This window comes from Platichthys flesus, chromosome 9 (assembly GCF_949316205.1).
Source record: "Platichthys flesus chromosome 9, fPlaFle2.1, whole genome shotgun sequence".
NCBI lineage: Eukaryota > Metazoa > Chordata > Actinopteri > Pleuronectiformes > Pleuronectidae > Platichthys > Platichthys flesus.
Window position 1 is genome coordinate 2,659,217 of NC_084953.1, and position 14,830 is coordinate 2,674,046.

At 43.8% G+C, this 14,830-nt stretch overlaps 1 protein-coding gene across 1 annotated transcript; it reads right to left on the reverse strand.

Moving 5' to 3' along the window:
* Nucleotides 1-12,433: 12,433 nt before the first annotated feature.
* Nucleotides 12,434-14,320, reverse strand: rgs16 (regulator of G protein signaling 16). The gene is made up of 5 exons (XM_062394776.1): nt 14,184-14,320; nt 13,821-13,904; nt 13,645-13,706; nt 13,355-13,521; nt 12,434-13,220 (listed from the first exon to the last, which is right to left on the reverse strand). Exons 1-5 carry the CDS (start codon nt 14,225-14,227, stop codon nt 13,011-13,013), a joined length of 567 nt encoding a protein of 188 aa, XP_062250760.1. The 5' UTR covers nt 14,228-14,320; the 3' UTR covers nt 12,434-13,010.
* Between the last annotated feature and the right edge of the window lie 510 nt (nt 14,321-14,830).

The following is a 14,830-nucleotide window of genomic DNA, read 5'->3' on the forward strand; positions in this document are numbered from 1 at the left end:
AAACTCGGTGTCTCCTGGTGGAGTGGCCGTGCTGAACCTCGGGCAGGAGGCAGCGTGATGAAGGAGGTGTCCAGTTTCTCAGCGCTCCGTCCGAGAGGAAATTAAATTGCTTTTCCCACAGCAGCATTAATTGTTTTCGTTGCCGTGTTTATTTGCGAAGGGCTTTTCCGGTGAACCTGGTGCTTACGGGGGGGGGGGGGGGGAGAGGACTGAGCTGCAGACTGTTTTCTCTTGAGTTACGACGGATTTCTCTGTTTGCTGAATCGGTGCATGAACACTTGAGAAGGGGGGGAAAGAGAGAAGCTGGGGATAAACAGCGACGTGCTGGTTATCATTCCTACGCTAGAGAAATAAATTGCATTCCTAGTCTAGTGAGAAAATTGATTTTCCGTTGGAGGGGTCAGTGCAGACAGCTGACACTGCTCTTTATGTAACACAGATTACACCAGATACTTTAATAGAAAACCAAATTAGAACTCTGTTATACATAAAATATTTACACAGAAATGTGAACCTTCTTGTGAACGTGGGGGGTAAAGTTCATATTGGAACTGGGGGCGAACAGTTTAACAGGACATCAGACCGTCTGAAGGTCAAGCAGAGGGCGCTCACTTTCTGCTTGACCCATGTCATGACCTCTTGACCTTTCAGTAATGCAAGCCGGTAATGTTACGTTGATTTGCCACGAAATTTGGGTTCTACGACGTAATCAGCTCCGGCGACACCCAGGGGCTGGAGGTCATTTGTTGTCAGGTCATCAAGCTTGTGCCCAACTGATCAAGTTATGGTGAACCAAGGTCAAAGTTCAAGGTCACCTCTTGTTCTTGTGGATGTGATAGATCAGGAACACCTGCAGTAAGGTCAAGGCCTCTGATGTCACACAACTATTTGGTGCTGAGTGAACACGTTCTTTAAAACCCCCTCGAGAGAATCCACTCAAATTAGTTTGTCCAGATTTCAGTGGTGACCTCATATGGGTCTGGAAGAAAATGCACTTGGACTGAAACTGTTCAGGTTGGTGCCAGCTAACAATACGACTTTCAACAACACATTCATGTCTGGTTTAACTCTCAGTAACGTAAAACACATGAAAACACAGGAGTTGGAGCGAAACGCATGAGAAACCCTGTGATTCCTCAGCGTTTGGACGGTTTAAGCGACTTCCACATTCATCATAAATCAGATAAACACCGACTTTAGAACAACAGCGATTATCTCGAGCCGTTTAATCCGGGGCCTGTAGTCCAAAGTGTGTTTGGGTTTCAGAGATCGGGACACAAATCAGTACAAATGGCTTTTCTAACAGCCAAACAAAACACGACAGTGGAAGTGAGCGAGGAGGTTTGAACACGGCGGCGGTTCGAGGCGACGGCTTGGAGTGTTGAATCAATCGGGAGGGGGGGGGGGTGAGAGCCTGCTGCCTATGGAGCTCACGTAGTTAATGTTTGTCATGTCCGCACTGAGGAGGGGTCAATGCACCGAGCAGCCCTGCAGCACCAGGCCTCCTCCAGCGCTCTGCCACACATGACACTGGCCTGTGCATGTTGCTGTATGAGCGGCTAATGGACTCCGAGATGGGAACTCAAACAACGAGGCCATCCCGGGCAAAGAGAGAGAAGCCCCCATCTTTCTTACTAGGAGGCAGAAACTCTCTTGTTCCCTTACGTGTGAAATGAAACGTGTTTGAAGTGTCAGCACAGAACATTTGATTCGGGGCAAAAATCATTTTGTAAAACTGAAGACAGGTTGTGAATGATCCATTTCCATTTTATTTCATTAACCTTGTTGTTTTGATTGTCACTCTTCTCCTCATCTCTTAAAAAAACTCTTTTTAACTTAATTCTCTCTCAGATTTATCCTTTACAATGTCCTTTGCCTCTTTTATTCTCTTTTTCTTTTATTTTAGCTTGAACTCGTTTTAAACTGTCAGAAGTTGTTATTGTTTTCTTTTCATTTTCTCTCTTTGTTATTCTTCAATGTCTCTTTGGATACGAAACATGTGCTAGTACACCTGAGGATTGTGGGTAGTGTAGTACTTGTTGACATCATAAACAAAACATGTTGATAGCAAACAGACTTTTGGCTTCGACAGGAACATTGTCTCAGAATCTCGTAGCTTGTGGTAAATGTACCTCGGATGGTTAAAACATCATGACTGGCAATCAAAGTCTAGATCAAGAACTACTGAGGTTTATTAAGAGAATAACTATGACTATGTTAAATTAGTCAAAGGTCAAAGGTCATGGTCTCCAAAGCACAAAATAAATAAACTATGTATAAAATAAGACAACAAAAGACAGTCGCTATCATTCATGAACACAAAGCAGGAGCATAGAGGATTTATAAAACAGCCGAGCACCTGTAAAGAGCTTCACTATAATAACAACCAATCATTTCCCTGTATAAACAAACGCACAAACGACAAACGTGACTAATAAAGTTGTTAATCGTCGGCTGACTCTGCAGTTCAACAGGTTTTATGTTCCTCTGTCCACGTCCTGATCTTTAGTGTCTGTTTCTTCTTTGCTGATTCTGTTCCAGACGCTGTAATGATTTTCCAGACGATCGACCTCTGACACGTTTCACAACTCTGCATTTTTTTAATGGTCTAACAAAAGATAAAAAAACTCTCCTTTCATTCAGGTTCTGGCCTCATTCCACCTCGGACTCCTATCCGGCTTTGATCATTCCCTCGTGTAAGCGCTGACTGACCGACCTGGATCACATCTGAGTTTTAATACTTGGCTCTCGCGCCACAGAGAAGAAAGGAATGAGACACGCTGGAGTAAACTTCTAAAACATGAGCGAACACGGTCCAGGAGAGTTTCTTGTGTCGTAAGATTCGGTTTCTGTGCAAACATCTGGAATCAATTCTTCCTGCTTCTACCGCAGAGACATGTCAACACTGGTTTTCTGGAAACTCAAGTGTGATTGGATCTGACAGATGTGGCTGGAGCTCCAGAGGGAGAAAAGGGATGGTCGTGAAAAACACACAGACACACAACATATAGGGAGTTCACTGTGATGTTAGTATGGAGGCTCCAGGAGAAGACGAGAAGGTCGGTCTGGTGACGAATCTTAAAACCAGTATGCCCGTCAACATGGGGACGTCATGACTAGTACTCAGTCGTGATGGCTGCGTCACAGGTTGCGTCAGTGGATGTTTGTTGTGACAGAATGTTTTAAAGATCCTTTAATTAGATGTTTTCTTTTGTTTCCCTCTTTCTACTTTACTGTTATTACGGAAATATTCCCTCGACTATCTTATATTTCCTCTCATTTAATTGTGTACATTTGCTGCGTTATGAGGAAAAAAAACAAAAGTACAAACAGAATACGACTAATAAAACATAAAAACATGTGACTGAGGCATCAGTGCATAGGAAACATATTGTAGTAGCAGTTTAAGGTGTTGTATATTTTATTTAAGGGTCATAAGATAAATCAGTGATGTCAGGAGATGATAAATGGGATTAATTTCCGTTTGGCTTTTTGGGCAAATGTGAGATAATTACACCTCATCTGAGAATTCTGGGCCTAAATGACTTTTAACTCACTCTAATGAGGGACCTGGTGATTAAGTAGATGCAGGTTTTCACCCCGAAATATTAAAAATAGAGAATCACTGGTTTTATGTTTGAAATAAAAATGTTTCACGTTGAAATAAGGACTCATAACAAAATACATAAGAACAGGCACATGTCAAATGAGGGAATCTATGGTAGAAATGAATGATGGGAAGTAAAAATCAGGATCCCACTCACATCATGACTCTTATAATTTAATATATGAATGTAAATGACGTTTTAAAAAGGAAAAATCAAAGATGAAACAGACTTTCAAGCATGTGAAGCTTTATTTTAAATTCTGATCCTGAGCGGACAGAGGATGTGAACCCGGAGGAACACGGAGTCACAGTTTCTCTTCTCACTGGGGACCCACACGCGGAGATTTCCCACGCTGAGAGTGAAATACCACATTGTTGTTTCACTCCCTCCTCCGCGCTCCCGCTCGTCTCACCCACTCATCTGATATCTCCATCCTGACTCCTCTGCTCCATCCTTCTCCTCTGCTCCTGCACTTCTTCTTCTCTTGTATTCCAGGCCTGCTCCTGCTCCTCTTCATCCTCCTCCTCCTCCTCCTCCTCCTCCTCCTCCTACAGCGTCTCGACAACATAAAGAACAACACAAAGAAGATGTTGGAATCAAGCAGATGTCCAGTCCTGGGGGACACACAGAGGAATGTGCACATTGGGTCTTCTTCATATCTTATGGGGGTTGTTCTTCATCTTGAAGGACAAATGAGGAACACTTTGTGATTTCTGATTTTTTTTTAACGTTAAAGGTCAGAGAGTTTTATGTGATGACGACCCTTTCTGGGGGGTCCCGACCCTTTGCTCTTGATTTATGATGAAAGTGTGAGATGAGATGTATTTTTCTTCTTCAACATTTCATCTGAAGAAAGAGAAGGAGGGTTGTTTAGTTGATTGACATATTTTTCTCTGTTTCATGTTTGAGGATTCACATCATTAAGTGTCCATCCCTTGATTTAGATCTGGATCTATTTAATGTGATGCACCACGTGTCTGTGACGTCAGTGATGAGCTATAGTTCAGGTTGTTAGAGAAACAGGACGAGGGACTCCCAGGTTCATCCACAGCCTGATGCTGCCCCCTACTGCTAGGATATATACTCTATAAACTTCATCTACTGTATATGAGCTCCGTTGTTGTGTTCAGTGTGTGTCGTCACGTTGTTTACTTCTTGTGTGTGTTTTTTTTTTTACAATTCTCTTCCATTTATTATACCACAGACTTCAAAAGTCTCAACCTTACAGTTTTTTTCGATTGCTTAATCACGATTTTCAAAACAGGGCCCGGTGTTTCAAACACTAAACAAAATCAGCACAACCACACACCCAATCAGAGCAGAGCACCTCAGATCCATTGCAAAACGAAACACCCTTGTAAAAACTATACACTAATTTAGCAAAATCATATTTTGTTGCCATATGAAACACACACGCTTCATATTACTTAATTCTGTTTTAGCCAGTTACACACTGCTGTTGCTAACCTAAAACACTTTTAGCAATTCCAGTTCTGTGTTTAGAGTACTGTAAGTGAAGTACACAGAGATAGTGCAAATATACAATAAATTCACCAAACACTACACAAGACCAATACTGCAGTCTCATGAAAATATAATTTATTTCTCTCCATATACCCAAATCTGTCAACATGTCAACATGGAGAATCACAACACAACATGTCCCAGTTGTCATGCTACTACAGGAGTGTGCATAACACTGTAAGCTCGACAAATATCAGACAATCAGAACATTCTGTATCCAGTACAGTTTCAATGAGGGGTACTTGAGCCTGGGGCCGGAGATCATAAACCCTCCACCACCATGCAGAGAAAAACTCTTTGATTGGGTTTAGAAACGGAGAGTATGGTGGAAGGTATGGTACTGTAAACTGTGGATGGTGTTGAAACCAGTCCTGGACCAGAGCAGAGCGGTGGAATGACCCGTTGTCCCAGATGACAATGTGTTGCATCTGGTGCGTGTGGTTTACTTCTGTGACGATGTTGTGCATCGGTCCAAACATTGGAGAATGTGAGGTGTGTTGTAAGGACCCATGTTGGTGGGACCCCATTCTGTGTAGTGGCAGCACAAAAGGTGATATTACCCCCATGTTGCCCTGGGACATGGATTATAGCCCCGTGGCCAATGATATTTCTGCCTCTCCTTTTTGCTTCTGTCATGTTGAGCCCTGCCTCATCTATGGATATGAATTCATGCGATTTTCTCATCCATCTGTAAAACTCTCAGAAATACAGTGAAAGACAAGACTGTGTAGTTCAGCATAGGTTTGGAATACAGTACATTTACATTATGAAAGTTATTTGTGCAGTATGCAACATCACACACATTACTAATGCCGCAGCCTTCTCCTCCTCCGAGGATTCCCCCTCACTCTTCTTTTTTGAGCACAAGCTCCATTTTGGTTGAAAACAGGTGAACTCAGCTGATGCATTTGTATAGTGCTTACAGTTTCACAATTGTTAACAAGTTTCTCAAAACCCCACACAAAATGGTAAACCTGACACTCCCTTTGCAAGATGACTCTTTGCTATCAAATCTCTTACCTGTTCACAAAATGGAACTTCTGTTTTCATTTGGTACACAGACATTTTTTTCAATTGACACACATACCATTCATTGAGTACACACTACTATGCATTTACAGCACACTGAAGTGCAAAACTGAAAACACAATCATCAAAATGGAACACACCATATGAATGACAGTGACTCTGGAGAATGAGCCATTTCTCCTTTTGTAAATGCAGTTTAGGCCTCTTTTCATAGTCAAACATAAAACAGCACACAAATATGAAGCAAAAAAAGGTTTATTTTTGTACACACAGAGAACAGTACAGTACTGTTAACCGGCCTGCTCAACCCCCCCCCCCCCCCCTTCACAAAAATAAATTAGGCATCAGGCCTCTGGTTCCTATCTGGCCAGAGGGCCTCATCCACCTCACAGGCAATGTTCTCCCTGTCCAAGCAGCGTTGGAAGAAACACCTCGAGTGGCGCATGAAGCCCTGACAGGCCTCGACACTCACATCGCCACAGGCTTCCTCCATGGCCTGGAGCAGTGGGACCCGGTCCTGTGGGTTCCGTTCATATACCTTCCACCTCCAAGCTGAAAATAATTCCTCAATAGGATTCAGGAAAGGAGATTAAGGTGGAAGGTATAGAACGGTAAAATGTGGGTGGTCCTGGAACCACTCAGGCACTTGAGCAGCCCGGTGGAAGCTCACATTGTCCCAGATGACAACGTGATGGATCCGCTGTGGGTCATCTCTCTGGCCAGGTGGTACCAGCAGGTCATGCAGGCCATCCAGGAAGAGGAGGAGATGGGCAGCGCTATAGGCCCCTAGGTGGGCATGACGGTGAAAGATCCCATGGTGATTCATTGCAGCACACATTGTGATGTTCCCACCACGCTGGCCAATGAGGTTTCTGCCCCGTCGCCACCTCGTCGATAAAGATGTACTGGTACAACTCATGAGCTGAGTCATGCTCCTGGATCCGCTGCCACAGACAGCATGAGAATGCAAGTTACAGGAGGGACACAGAGAGGTCAACACAGTGGGCTACAGTGAGACACATGCATGTGTCTGTGCTGAATGTTGGAACTTACAAGCACAAGCTCTCACCGTAACTCCTTCATGCCTGTGTTCCGTTCAAATGGGACCCTGAACACCTGCTTCATTCACATGGCAGTCCTATGCAGAACACGGTCCAATGTAGAGAGGCTGACGGTCTGGATGTTTCTAAATGCAGCATGGTCAGCCAGGATCCTAGTTCTGATTTGTCTTAGAGTGATGGCGTTGTTCTCACGAACCATATCCACAATTTCAGTCTCCTGTTCGGCTGTGAATATGCGTGTTCTTCCTCCACGGTGTGGTTCTCTTTCAGTCCTGCAAAATACAAATACTGTGAGCACACTGTATTCTATTGATGTGCAATATTACAGTACACAAGACAAATAGATTTCTCACCTGTTCTCCATCCTGAAGGTTCTTATGATGGCAGCAACTGTGAAGCGGCTGAGGTTTGGTTGGACCCTCTGGCCGGCGTCCATCATGCTCAAACCATGGTTGAGCACATGGTCTACCACAGTGGCCCGAATCTCATTAGAGACTATTCTCCTTCTTTCTCCTCCTCCTCCTACTTCTCCTCCTACTTCTCCTTCTCCTTCTCCTTGTCCTCCTCCTCTTACTTGTCTCAGTACTCCTACTCCTCTACCTCCTCGTCCTCCTCTGCCTCCTCTTCCTCTCCCTCCTCGTGCTTGTCCTCCTCTGCCTCCTCTTCCTCCTCCTCTTCCTCCTCTACCTCCTCCTCTCACGCTTACCCCTCTCCTTCTCTGGTTGTGGATATCTCTCAAGTTCTCCATTGCTCATCAAACAAAGCAGAGGCTCAAGGCACTTATATGCTGCAGTCCTGATTGCTAATTGCTCAACAGACCTGAATGTTTAGAGGTTTGAGTATTTGTGTGTTGTGGGTTGATGCGTTGGGATTTTGCTTGAGAAGTGTGTGCAACAACTGAACATTGTGTGTAGTGTTTTGACAACAGATGCAGATAAGGGAGTGTGATGTAGTGCCAAATTGGGGTGAGCGATTGGTACATGAAGTGAAGGTTGTGCAAATTGTGCAGAATTTTCGCATTTTGTGTGTTAACAATTGTGAAAAACTGTAAACCTGATTGGTGTGTCTAAAATTAAGCAATCATGTGTTTGAACACCTGATGGCTGTGTTTAACCAATTGGCTCATAGGGGGGGGGGGGGGTCCTTTGACAGGCAGTGCTAATTGCAAGGAAGTGACATCATGATATACTTCTGTGTCTAAAGTATACAAGTGTGTTGAGTGTTTTGCAGATCACTGTGTGTAAAGTTTTGCAAAAAATGTGAAGCTGACATTGTGCTTATAGTGGTGCAGATCTGGGCCCATGTTCTGCTCCTTGAGTGTAAGGTTGGATAATTGGGGGTGGTTTGGCCTAGTGGTTAGAGTGGTGGTTCTTCAACAAGAAGGTTGCTGGTTCAAACACCACTCTCTCCCATCTGCATGCCGAAGTGTCCTTGGCAAGATACTGAACCCCTAAATGGCTCCTCATGAATGTTGAGTGTACTAATTGTAAGTTGCTTTGGACAAAAGCGTCAGCCACATGACATGTAATGTTATGTAATGTAATTTTGAATTTAGTGTTTATGCAATCGAAAAAAACTGTAATATGGGAAGTGTCTGGGTGATGTAATTAATTTTAAAGTATTAATAATGTTTGATTTTAAACCCAAAAAGTTGCATCTACAAGAATCTTATAATTTAATAATTTGTATTTGTTTCTCTTATTATCAGTAATTTTCAACTTTGGAAACACTGTCAGATGTAGTTATTGATTCAACCACTGGATGTCAGTGTAGCTTTGTGAGAATAACTCGTGAAGTTTTACTCGAGCAAAGTTTAAATAAGAAATTTAAATAAATAAAGTAGCAATGAACAAACACACTCTGTCTGAGTCTGATGACTTTATGGAACAAAATGTGTGTCGTTGAAAACAAACTTGGAAAAAGAAAAGGGGAAATAATGTTTGTTCTTGATTTGGTTCATTTACATTTGAAGGTGAAAACCATAAAATATTTATTAAATATTTTTTGTGTTTTATTCTATTTTTTTTGTGTCTCTGTCATTTCTCTCAATTTGTTTCATAAAATCCCAGATTTGAAATCAATGGTTGAAAAAGCAAATGTACTAATAACAAACCAACCACTAGATGTCGCTGTAACTTCACTAGTGTTTCACACACAGGCCAAGATATACATTACATTACATTACATGTCATTTAGCTGACGCTTTTGTCCAAAGCGACTTACAATTAGTACACTCAACATTCATGAGGGGCCATTTAGGGGTTCAGTATCTTGCCAAGGACACTTCGGCATGCAGATAGGAGAGAGTGGGTTTTGAACTGGCAACTTTCTTGTTGGAGAACCACCACTCTAACCACTAGGCCACACCGCCCCCTTCAAAGTTTAAAATAAATAACGATAAACAAACAATCATGCCTTTATTAATTATGTATTTATGATGAATGTAAATCTTATTAAGAATGTCTGTCAGTCCAGGAAGAAGCTTTTTTTTATCTCTAAAAACAGACGTGTGAAATGTGAAGTTGTTAAAAACCTAATAACCGTGTGTGAAGCTGGAAAAAGAAAAAAGGAAGTGGTTGTTTAAAAACCTTGAGTGTCCTGAAACATCGCACCCTGAGGAGCGGGGGGGTCAGCTGAGCATCCGCTGCCACTTCATGATCATAAACGCAACTAATAAATACACACTTGTCTCATTGTCCCTTTAAGCCATTGGCAACAACCACATGTGGAAGAAACAAACATTTTATAATATCTGACTTGTTAGAAAACACAAACTCACACACTCACACAGCAACAAGTGTTTCCCTCACATTTATTATTCATGTTTATTTCCTCGTTATCTCACTGGATCTTCAGGGAAGAGCAGTTCCAGGGAAAGCTGTGTGTGCATTGGGGTTTGTGGTGAAGTTGTGGTTCGGTGTTTCTGGAAGGGGACGCTGCTATCGGCCTGAACATCACATTTTCCGTTCAGCTCTCTTCCACTGAAGTCGCGAGGTGGCAGGAATCCTCGGGGATGAGAACCAAATATGAACAAAAGCTTCAACAGGGCAGCCCAGACATGAACTATAGGTTTTGTGATTTTCTTTGGAAACACAGAAGAAGCAGTGATGAGGGATTTGAGGTCTTTGACTTTGAATTTCCTACAAACTTTTGTTTTGTTTTCCATAACTGTTAACCACGCCTGATCCGGTCCCAGTTAAGAGTGAGGTTTCTCAGAATTTGCAAACACACACACACACACACACACACACACGCACACACACACACACACACACACACACACACACACACACACACACACACACACACACACACACTTATCATGCTGGGTTATCTTGCTCTGGGTTGTTGTGCCTGTAGAGCAGAATGTGCAGGACATGGTTATTTAAGATTGAGTCTTTCAGGGAGTCACACTCAGGTTGGGCGATTCTGCAGGAAACAGTTTCCAGTCAAAGTATTGAGACATGTGGAGGTGGAGGAGGTGAGTCTGACTCTCAGACCAACAGCATCTTCATCTCAGACCAATAAAACACTGTGAGGAGTTTCTTCTATGATAATAACTTCATGAAAGGTCAATCAGCATTATTCGGTTTTGAAGCTGAATCCGTCTGGAAATGATTCTGGATGTTTTTCAAATTCAAACACAATCAGGGACAGATAACACAGAAAAAACACAATAAACACGAAGAAGCATCTAAAACCATAAAAACTGATTTCAGAATAAAGTTTATGAATAAAACTACAAATCTCTCCGAACCCTTAAACGAGTTCTTCAATATATTTCATCCATAAAGGAGGCGAAGGATCGTGGAAAGGTTTTAAAAAGCAGCGACACATCAGTGCAGCCAAACCATCGGCCTTGATTCCCACCAACACCACTATGTATCTATGGTGCAGTGGTTAGGGTTCGAATCCCAGCCGGGATGTGTCCTTGTGGGCCCCCCCCCCGTGATAGACAACAGTGTTAGTGAAGGACATACTTCCCTCAAGGCCCATTAGTTCCCTCAAATTCAGAATCATAGATATCATTCCTCGAACTATGGGCCTGTGGATCCATTAATCATTCTCTGAGAAGCTGTTTGTCCAGATCTGCATCTGCCATCTTTATTGCTCTCATCCTTCCACCTCAGTGAACAGGTGCAAAACACACATCACCTCTGCAGCGGAGGTAACAACATGTTTTGATCCATAAACCTAGAAGCTGTCAGACCCAGCACTCAGCTGGGGCAACAGAGGTTTAACAACTTCAGTACACCAGTGGAACTCAACCAAGTAACATGTGAAGTTGTGTTTCCTCCTCCTCGAGCTGTGAAATCAAACCTCACGACTGTCACATGTTCCCTGCTCCCGTCCACAGATGGTCAACGCTCTGCTCCATCTTGATTCAAATGAAAGCCAGGGGGTTACTATGGAGAGACAGGCAGCTTTATTTATATCTATTTATATGCATCGGGCCCGAGGAACACCTGACACTGGCTCCACTCTCCTCTGATCACATCTGAATACACAAAGCAGACATTCAGCCGCGGCCTGTCCTCTGCTCTCTAACCCGAGCAATCCAAACCGCCGCGTTTAACATGTTAATGAGAACGAATTACACAGACGCCACTATCGCTGCCATCAATATCACATCACTGCAAGCTTTGTGTCGTCCCTCTGTTGTGTGTTTCTCCCTCTGTTGTGTGTTTTCCTCCCGTGGTCATGCTCCAGGCGGCCCTGTCGTTTATTACCTGGAGTCGATGGCGAGTGCAAACAGTTGCCGATGCGATAATAAAGTTTTATTGCTCGGCCTATTACGTTAATGCTGTCACATCATCTCGTCAAGCTTCCTGTTTGCTCGAAAAGCTCTTTCTCATTCACACGAGAGGAGACAAAGGGTCGGAGCGGCCGGACGCGCTGATTGCCGGAGCTCTTTATGAGCCGGTCTCCTTGGTGAACAACAGCGGCTGCAGAGCGCCTCTCAGGCCGCAGAGCAAATACATCACAGGCTCTTTCATATCAGGTCAGGTGAATAATTAAACACACAGATGCTGGGTGGTATTTGCACAACTAGGGGCATATCTCACCTGGGCCTGTGTTTTCATGTGATGGTTCTACTGCTGTGTGTCAATAAATGAGGTATTATGATGTCTATATATATATTTATATCCACAAGATCAATATAAGTCTTCAACCAGTTTATTCAATAAACACAACTTCTTCCACTGTTTTCTTCAAATAGTTTATTTGCTGGTGGTTCAAAAAAAAAAAAATATAAGAGGACAGTGATATAAATAGCAAAAATATTATAAATTAAATTGCACATTTCTTTTTTCTATCATTGCTTGTTTAAAATGCAACAGAGATATTTCAAGCAAATAAATACAAGTTCATGAAGAACCCCACAGGCCTGTTCACAGACAGTATGAGCTGGACAGAAGGACATTGCACATCACAACCGCACAACTTTTGTCAATTGGCAAAAGGAAAGTGCGTTTCCCACTTCTCCTGTTTGATTCTGTCTCTGTCTCTCGACCTCGAGTCTCCAGACTTCCTCCGTTTTCACACCCACAGTCTTATATCAGGCCTCAGCCTCCATCTTTAACTGTTTCCCCGTCCTCTTCCATCCTCGTCTTCACGGAGAGGTGACATCTTCAGAATCCGCCGCTGCTCTCACGACGACCTGCGCCTCAGCTTCAGCGTCCGGCTTCACGGTGCAGCACCCAACACGCCTCGCTTGCCTGCTCGACCCTCGTAAGGCGACCAACTAACAATCCTTCATCGGCTCTTCTTCACGGGAGGTTCTCCTTCACGCCGCCTTCTCCTGCAGGGGCTGCTTGGCGGCCTTGGGTTTGGCTTGGCACACCAGATCCCTGTAGGACGGGGAGCGCAGGAAGCGAGGGTAGCAGTCTTTGGCCATGAGCATGTAGATCTTGTGCTGGGCCATTTCGAAGCAAGAGGGCGAGGGCACCAGCATGTTGGCTTTGGTGATGTCACGAGTCTCATGGTCGATGTTAACCTGGAAAGAGGAACAGGAAGGAACCACGTTAGTTTTGGTGCAGAAGAAACCATGTTTTTTGGGGCCTTATCGTGTCAGATTCAGATTCATAACTGCTGTGTGTGTGTGTGTGTGTGTGGGGGGGGTATTCTTACCTCTCTGGGAGCGTCACTGCCGATGAACTCATCATAGATCCTCTGGGCTTTGGCCGACAGTTTGGCGACAGACTTGGTGCTCCTGTACTCCTCGCAGGCAAAGTAGAACGCAATGTTCTCCTCGCTGAACTCCGACACCAGGAAGGCTGTGAAGGCACAAAGTCCATCTGAGGAGAGAGGGGACATTTAATTAACTATGAGCACATCAGGGTCCCACAGGGCTGCACACGTCTCTGTGTGTAGGAGACGCAGGTGTCATCAAATACACACAAATCTAAATGTTAACTTACATTTGCTGGATATGAGTTTTTCAAACGATTCCTTCCACCTCATGCATTCCTCCAGAGTCGGCCTGAGAAGAGAAGAAGCGTCGTTAGATTTAATTTGAATTTTGAATCATAACACAGGGCATTAAACATGTAAAATGAGGGAGGGAGTATAATATATACAATTGTAAGGGGCTTACTTGTTTTTCCCTGTCTTGCAGCAGGAGAGATTCCAGTTGGGTTTTAGCAGAACGTTTCCCAGCCTCGCTCTCAGCTCCTTGGCTCTGAGAGGGGAAAAGAAAACAGGTTAGGATGAATGTTGCACAAGACCTTGGGTTGCAAACACGCACTGACTCATCTGCTGCTGCTGCTGCTGCCTGGTGCATCGCAGCCAAGCTCCCACTGGATCTGCTGCAGCTTTAACACTGACTTTCTTTCTCCTCTCGCTTTCCAAACGCTTCACACAAGAACATCTGGAATCTAAAGCAGCAGCAGCAGCAGCAGCAGCATCTGTGTCGTATCCTGTTAATCCATCCATCCTCCATGTGAGGGGCTTCAAGTACCTTTCCAAGCAGCAGGTGGGCAGCGATGTTAGTCCTTTGCACATAGTCGCAGGCTGGAGCTGGTGGAGCTGGTGTATCGGGGGGGGTGATGAGCCGGCTGGAGGGTTAAATATCCTGTTCAGAGCTCTGCAGGGAGAGAGATTCTGTCTGTGGCTGCTCGGAGTCAGACGCAGAGCTTTTATAGTCCTGCCTCCCCTCCCCTCCGATGTGTCATCTGCCGGCTCAGCCAATCACAAGGCAAGGGGGGGGGGGGGGGGGGGGGAGAGAGCATGAGGGAGGAGGAGAAGGAGAAATTACTGTGAAGTGCTAAAAGCCACCGGCCTTTTTCCAGCATGTCCCTGAACACTCTAACAGAAAGGAAGTGTTTTTACAGTGTTTTGTTTTCATGCTTCTCTTTCAAAACAAGTTAATTATACACGTAGTCGTATAAAATAAACCTTTCATTGACTGTGTGTATGTACAAATACTGTTTTCAGTGGTTAGTGCAAGTGGGCTGAGTTACTCAATGGTCATTTATACATCAGTGAATGTAAATCAAACTATTTTAATCTGACATATTTGTCTTTTACTGACATTAAATCATCATATTCGGTCTATTCAGAGATTTATGATAAATTCGGAGCTGGAATAATGTACTGTATTAAGCT